This window comes from Cicer arietinum, chromosome 3 (genome assembly GCF_000331145.2).
Source record: "Cicer arietinum cultivar CDC Frontier isolate Library 1 chromosome 3, Cicar.CDCFrontier_v2.0, whole genome shotgun sequence".
NCBI classification, from domain to species: domain Eukaryota; kingdom Viridiplantae; phylum Streptophyta; class Magnoliopsida; order Fabales; family Fabaceae; genus Cicer; species Cicer arietinum.
In genome coordinates, this window is record NC_021162.2 from 52431679 (window position 1) to 52439508 (window position 7830).

General features: G+C 27.4%; 1 protein-coding gene across 3 annotated transcripts; it reads right to left on the minus strand.

The window, feature by feature from the left end:
• Positions 1 to 101: 101 nt before the first annotated feature.
• On the minus strand, positions 102 to 4812 carry LOC101503180 (B3 domain-containing transcription factor ABI3). 3 transcript variants are annotated; one of them, XM_027330911.2, is made up of 7 exons: positions 4369 to 4812; positions 2049 to 4257; positions 1409 to 1501; positions 1207 to 1307; positions 1028 to 1080; positions 865 to 941; positions 102 to 527 (listed from the first exon to the last, which is right to left on the minus strand). In XM_027330911.2, exons 2-7 carry the CDS (start codon positions 3936 to 3938, stop codon positions 351 to 353), a joined length of 2391 nt encoding a protein of 796 aa, XP_027186712.1. In that variant the 5' UTR covers positions 3939 to 4257; positions 4369 to 4812; the 3' UTR covers positions 102 to 350. The 3 variants fall into 3 exon arrangements, with proteins under 3 accessions (XP_027186712.1, XP_073221995.1, XP_073221996.1); XM_073365894.1 differs by having other exon boundaries at positions 2049 to 4812; XM_073365895.1 differs by having other exon boundaries at positions 1028 to 1074; positions 2049 to 4811.
• Positions 4813 to 7830: the final 3018 nt, after the last annotated feature.

Consider the following 7830-nt stretch of genomic DNA (forward strand, 5'->3'; position numbering starts at 1 on the left):
TGTCAACATCGACCATATAGGCATACAATAACCCCGCATTAGAAATAAAATAATTTATTGTTTAATTAAAAAAAAAAATTCTTGGATTATTGTTTCATTTGCATCATGCATGGTTCCCAATAAACTTCAAAATCCACGTTACAAAATGGACAACACAAGAAAGTTACATATACATCCATCCATACATCATTTTCACAACAATTTGCAATTAAATTCCAAAACAAATATTTATATTTAACACATCAGATCCTTGTGAGCCCCGTGTGTGTTCAGAGTCACTTTTATTTATTCTACTATATATTTAAATTTAAATATATATATATTATACATTCATACTATATTTAATAATATTAATTTAGTATCTTTTCATTTTTTCGCTTTGGTGAAGATTGCGTGCCATTATTAGCCACTGCTGTTCCAGCTGAATTTGTTGCATTATTCCCATGCTGGTTTTTATGTGATTTTCCTGCTTTCTTTGCCTCTGGTTTTGCCCCTTGTTGTTGCCTCACTTTCACTCCTCTTATCATCTGTGTATCACAAATTATATTCCCACCAATTCATTCTCAACTTTTTTTTATAACAAAAGATATTGCATAATAATAATAATAATAATAATTTCTTTATAAATTATTATAGAACTTTATTTTGATCATTTATGAAATTATTGCAGTCATCACATGAAATTGACTCGTACAATTTGGATAGCTGGATTGAGTGCAGACAACTCATGTTCTCATTAAAGTGGATAAGAAATTCAAACATGGAGTTTGAACAAAATAATCTCAATCCAATTGTCCAAACTGTTACTAAGTAATTATTTAAAAGTAAAAATAAAATAAAATAAAAAAGTAAGAAGGATCTTACAAATTTGCCACACTTCACATCAGAATAAATCACTATGAAATCTCCCTCTTGGAGTCCATTAGCTTTCACAAAATCGCCTGCAAAATTAAATTAATAAACAAATAAAATAAAATTGTGAAAAACAAAACAAAAAGAGACCAATGAATAAGCAAGAATAACTCACCAGTGTTCTCAAGCAAATACATCCTGCTTTTATTGTTTGGCCAATATCTGATGCTCCAAGAAAGAAATAATCCAAAAATGCAAATTTTAGTCTCAATGTATCATAAACATAAAAATTAAAATAAAATGTAACATAAACAAAAATACAATGGACAAATTTGTTCATGAAATTTCGCTTACCTATAGCGCATATTCCAAACTCTAGAAGTTCCAATGTCTTCCATTGTAATTGAAATTCCATCTCTTGCCTCAAGTTCTGGCAAATGTGTTTCTGCTTCTTTCTGTTCAAGTTTTTGCAATCAAAATTATTAATTGTGAATCAATAAAAAAAACTAACTCATCTAAATATAATTAATAAGAGAAATTAAAAATAAATAATTACTTTTGGTAAAACAATTCTCCCCAAACTTCCAACATCACTTTGCTTCAACACCTTTTGTAGAAGGAACCTCAAATTCTTCTCAGGCTTCCAACCCTATCAATCAACACAAAATAAGCCACTCATTATTAATCATAAAACAAGAGCTAAAATCATCTTAATTTTTTTACTTAACATAAGATTATATAAACAAATTCAAACATAAAAACAAAACATAAACCAAATATCAACTTTTAATTTTGATTCATTGTTAGTGTAAAGTCTTACAAATCATTTTATGTGACTTTTAAAACTATTGTTATTTAAACCTAATGTTTTTAATTATATCACAGTGAGTAATATTTTTAATAATTTAACGATTATAATTCATTGATCAATAAATAATTTATCAAATTAGATCCTCTACACCTAGTTTCGGGTGCAACTAGCATTATATCGTTAGAGCAAGAAATATTTTTCTTGATCTAATACTAGCTAGTTGCACCATAAAATAGTCTATAAAGGATTCAGATTCTTAATTTACATGCAAACTAAATCTATAACATATGATATTTGCATGCACATACAATTGTAATGATCAAACATCATAGATCATATAATAAATAATTTTACACTAATTTGATAAAAATTAAGGTCCACCAACCTGTCTCCTATCAGACGATGCATTTCGACCCTGATGACAATTCTGCGCCTGCATGGTGGACCGCTCGACCGGAACCTGGGGCGGCGGTGGCTCGGCCGGAACAACAGGTGCCAAGGAAGCTCCCCCACCAGCAGCCATAGTTTGCCAATACATCCAGTTAGGTGGATTTCCATGTGAACCAGCAGCAGCTACAAGATTGGTGCAATTATCACCCCCTAATCTTCCAAGTGGATCAGAACCTTGATGATTATTGAGAAGATGTTGATTATTATTATTATTATGATTCCTATGATGAGACATAAACCTTCTTTGTCTTGCCATTCTTTTCTTCCTAGCTTCTTTTGTAGCAGAAGGACCTAACCTCATTAACCTATCACCAGGTCCATGAAAAAACTGATAAGGATATTGGTTTCCATATCCTCCAAAACTCACACCATGTTGCAGCATATTATTGTTGTTGTTGTTACTATTATTCTCCCCAAATGATTGATTGTAGTGTGATGCTGCTGCAATAGTGAATTGAGAACCACCCCATGAATTATTTGATTCCAACATGTGTTGAAATTCATTAGTAACATGTTGTTGGTTATAAGGGTTATTTGAAACAGAACCATTTGTGTAAGGGTCACTACCAACATATCCAACCATTGGTTGTGATGAAAATTGTGGTGGATTTACAATGAGAGGTGTTTGATCTATAAGCCATTGTGTTTGGTTAAAACAAGTGTTTGTTGATTCAGGTGCAAATGTGTTTTGGTTTTGACATGGATCTTGAAATTGTTGTTGTTGAGGAACAAGAACATTTGAAAGCATTGTTGTGTTGTTCTGTTTGTGTCTTTTGTTTTGAAGATGACTAGTTTGAACCCATTCAAGAATAAGTTTCAACAATTGTTTCATCCCTTCTTTTCCACCACCTAATCTCCTTGCAGCACTTTCAATTGTTGATTTCTTAAGCTTCACATTCCTCAAATCATTAGCTGATACACTATCTTTATTAGATTTAAGCCACTCCAAAAAAACCATACTCATCTCATCATTTACACCATCAAATCCACTTTCTTCTTCACCTTGTATCTCATCTTCATTATTTACAACATCACAAACAAAAACATTATTATCTTCTTCAATCCCTTGTTGTTTAGTTTCACTCTCATTCACTACCATTGCATGTTCATGATGATATTCTCCTTGATGTTGTGGTTGCACTTGTAGTTGTTGTTGTTCTTGTGTGAAATCAACTAAAGGGTTATCTTCATTTTGAAAAATAGAAGGGTCAAAAAATTCATTTGCTTCTAAAAGCTCCATGTAACCAAAAGTTTCCATAATAACATCATCCATGCAATCATTGGTAGAAAGACCAATATTATTATTCTCATGTTGTTGTTGTTGTTGTTGTTGAGAAATCTCCATAGAAGCTGTTGATGACAAAGTATTTGCATGACCATGATGATGATCTAATAATGAAACATCATTTTGATGCATGTTATTATCATAACCATGGTTCTTCATTTTGTTTCCATCTTCTGATTTCAAAATAGCCCAAGAAGCAGCAGAGGAAGAAGAAGCAGAGGAAGAAGAAGAGGTTGTTGTTGTTGTTGTTGAACATGCAATGGTTTTCAATGGTGTAGAAGATGAAGATGAAGAAGATGATGATGACATGCATGGAAAATCAGGTAAAGGAGGGAAATCAGCATAAAACATAGATGCATCATCATTCATACCTAAAAGATGATCAACTTGATCATTAGTAGTATTATTAAGCCACATCTCTCTCTCAGAAACTTGCACTAAATTTTCTTCTTCTTCTGCAGTTCCAATTCCAAAACCAACTTGTTCTGTATCATTCACCAACTTTGCATGCAGATCTTGAAATTCAACTCCACAGTCCATATCAAAGATCTAATCTTTTTACAAAAACTTCCTTCAAGTTTCAAACTTTCCAAAATCCTCCTCTTGAAAATTATTCTCTGCTTGTTTATGGTGTATGGTTTTTTGGTATATGGTACTGTTTGAAAGAGGAGAGAGAAAATAGATAAAGAAAAAATGGATAATTTTTTTTTTTTCTTTCTTCTTTTGGGTGTGTACTTATCAGTACATAATGGAAAAGATCTGATGTATTGTGTAGTTGTAACCAATTAAGGAAGCAAAAGATGATAAGATTCTTTCAAATCCTATGAAGAGATTATGCAACAGAAAACATCTGATACCACTAAAAAAAAAAACACAATCCAAGATAGAGAATCAACAACTTGCATATATCATATGATATAGAATATAATAAAATATATATTTAATTAATTAAATTAAACCCTCTCTTTACCTTCAAAGAAAGCGACTTTCACAATTCCAAAAGTGGGGTTTTTTATTGATTTTTTATTCCCAATTGGGTCATTATCATCCCAATTAAACATAGAAATTTTGAAAGAAGTTGGGTGATGATGAAATTGAAAGAAAGGACTAAACTTGATCTAAAACAAAAATAAAATAAAAATAAAAACTTGATTTTTTGCACAAGAAGAAAAAGAGTGAAGATAAAAGATAGATACTTTAGTTTCTTCACCAACCAACCCAGAAAGCCAATGAAGAGAATATTTTGAGAGAGAAGACCCAAATGCTTGAATTAATTGATTGGAAAGTTTAGTGTAGTTAGGAAGCAAAAACAAAACCACCCATGTGTGAGTATTCCGGTTTGTTCTAGGAAGTTACATTATATTTTTAATTTAAATATTAAATGTTTGGTAGATAAGTTCAAAATGGGTTTTAAGAAAGGATAATGTAAGAGAGAGAGAGAAAAGCAGTTTAGTATAAGATGGAAAAGAAAGAAAGAGGTGGTGCCGCTAGTATTGAGAGCGGATTTAGTGGCGAAAAGACATTCGTTGGAATATGAATGGTTGGAGTAAACGGTGTCACAGTCTTTATGACAAAAGTAAGTCTTGTATGCTGCTGCTGCATAAAACAATACGCCAGCTACACTCACACACTCTAACTTTCTTTTTTTATTTTTATTTATTTATTTAGGTGGCTTTACATTTTTCTTTTTATTTCTACTGTTTTTTTAAATCAAATGAAATTAAAGTAGTTTACCAGAAAAAAATATGTAATGGTATATATTTATCATTTATAAAATTGAAATAATAAAAATTAATATATTTAATTTAAAATTTAAATTAAATATAATTACTTTTTTATATTTTTTTGTATATTTAAAATCGGAGAAAGCAATATATTAATTAAAATCACTTTTGTTGTGTGTTCTTTTGAATTTTTATTTTTATAATTTTGTATTTATATATGCATATATTTTTTAAATATTTGATATACATCACATATTTATTAATTTTATATATAAAAAATTATAATAATTTTATTTTTTATTATTTTTAAGAAATAAAAATGATCTCAACTTGTAGTATATAAACATCCAAAATCCAAAATCATATTTGGATTTGTTGGGTAACTATAAATGTAAAATAGAAATGTTAATTTAAAAGTGGTATAATTAATTTTAATTTATTTTATGCTTTTTAAATTATAATAAAAAATTATAATTTTTCTTAAGTTATTATATTTGTTTCAAAATATAAAAATCACATGATATAAGAAAGTAAATAGTAATATTAAAATTGTTAAAAATTGACATCATTTTTACATGTTTACTTTTGAAGAGAAGGTTAGTTAATATTTATATTATTGTATTTTTTTGTTGATTGCAAAATAAATTTAAAGAGAATCATATAAAAAAGAAAAAAAAATCTTAAAAATGTCTTATATTTAAAAACAGAAATAATATTTTTTTAAACAAAATTAAAAACTTTAGAGTGACTATAACATCTTATATCACCAAGTTTCACCACTAAATGTGTCGATAACTATTGAATTGATCTATGATCCAAATTTCAAATTAAATATTCTAGCCTTAAAATATCCAAACTTGTATCTAGCCAACAACCACCGATCCGTTGAATGCATGAAAATATTGACCAGAACAAATCCATATCCAATAATTTCATTCATACAATATTAGTCATCCTTTTATTTTCCAATGCTACAGTCAACTTATTTTTTTAATTCTACACTTTATTTAAAATTACTTATATCACCCTCCAATTAATATGTTCTCCTTTGTATTTCCATTAATAATGAATATATAAATATTTGATAAATGTACTTTAGTAAAAGTATTGTTTTATCCTTTATTGATATATTTTTTAAGTAGGGAAAATGTCAAATTAATCATTCGTTTTAGTCAAAGAGAGTATAATAGAATATTTATTTAAAAATTTGCTTATTTAAATTTTACCATTTAAACAAAAACAGGATTTAGCGACAATTAAAATTAATTTTAGCGGTAATTTAGCTTACATTAATTCTAACTTCTGACAGTTGAAGAAAAAAGGTGGAAGCTAGCACCGTTAAGACATTTAACGGCAGTTACATACAACCACCAAAACAACCACCAACATGGATGTCGCTAGCGATTTAAATCGTCGCTAACTCTGGGCATAACCGTTGCTAAATCATTTGAAAAACAAAACATACAAATTAAAAGTTATTTTACTAATGATACTAGTATTGTTTAATACATTGAATAAAGTGAAAGTACGTAGCAATAAATATATTATATTATATTCTATTATATATCTATAAAATTAAATATCAATCAAAATTATTAAAATGTTGATTTTTACACTTTTTCAAACATTGATATTTTGGATTAATGATGACTTTTATTTTTTGATTATACTCTCTTATATTTTTTCTTTTCCTTTGTCTCATCATTTCAAATTTGAAATTTTTATAATTTTCCCCTCTTTTATTTTCTTATTTCAGATTTTTAACATTCAAATTTTAAATATATTTTACAAAAGAACTAGAAAAATGATAGTTAGTGAAAAGTGATATCAATTAGTTTAAATACAATATTCATTAATCAACTAGTTCAAAAATAAATGTGTATTTTATAATCAATGTCTATTGAAATTTTTTAGATGAAATAATTGTCCAAAAAAATTATTATCACTAAATATAATTTAGTTTACAAATCACACACAAACATATATTTGTCACTAATCATTTAATTAAAAGGTAATCATTCATAGATCAATTAGTTAAGAGAATAAATATGCATTTGATTATTAATGTACCTATTGAACTTTTTTAGATTAAATTGAAGAAAATTATAAAATACTAATTATAATTTATTTGTACAACCTATACACAAGACAAATATGTGTCTCTAATCGATTATTTCAAATATAATATTTTACTAATCAATTAGTTATGAGAGAAATGTATATTTGATTATTATTGTGTCTATTGAAATTTTTTAGAGGAAATTATCATGACTTATAATTTACAATTTAAATCTTACATGAGACATATTTTTATCACTAATCAATTAATTAAGGGTGACCATTCATGAATCAATTAATTAAGAGAAATATATGAATTTGGATTATTATTTTACAAACCATAGGAAAAAGACGTATCACCAATCAATTAACTAAATATAGGCATTAATAGACCAATTAATTAATTGTAAGACGTGTATTTAAATATTTATGTGTCTCTTGAATATATATATATATATATATCCATTTGATTATTAGGATGTTTCTTAATATTTTATAGATAAAAATAAAGAAAATTAAAATACACTATTTATAATTTATAATCTATACCACAAATCACACCCATAACAAATGTTTGTTACTAATCAATTAACTAAAATATGATTATTCATATATCAATTAGTTAATGAAAAATATTATATATATATATA

Excerpts from the sequence above, each read along its gene's own strand:
- LOC101503180 (XM_027330911.2), bottom strand. The coding sequence starts at position 3,938 with ATGGACTGTGGAGTTGAATTTCAAGATCTGCATGCAAAGTTGGTGAAT. Across the intron at positions 1,081-1,206 it reads GTTTGGAATATGCGCTATAG|CATCAGATATTGGCCAAACA; the intron begins GTAAGCGAAATT and ends TCTTTCTTGGAG. Across the intron at positions 528-864 it reads ATGTGAAGTGTGGCAAATTT|ATGATAAGAGGAGTGAAAGT; the intron begins GTAAGATCCTTC and ends TGTGATACACAG.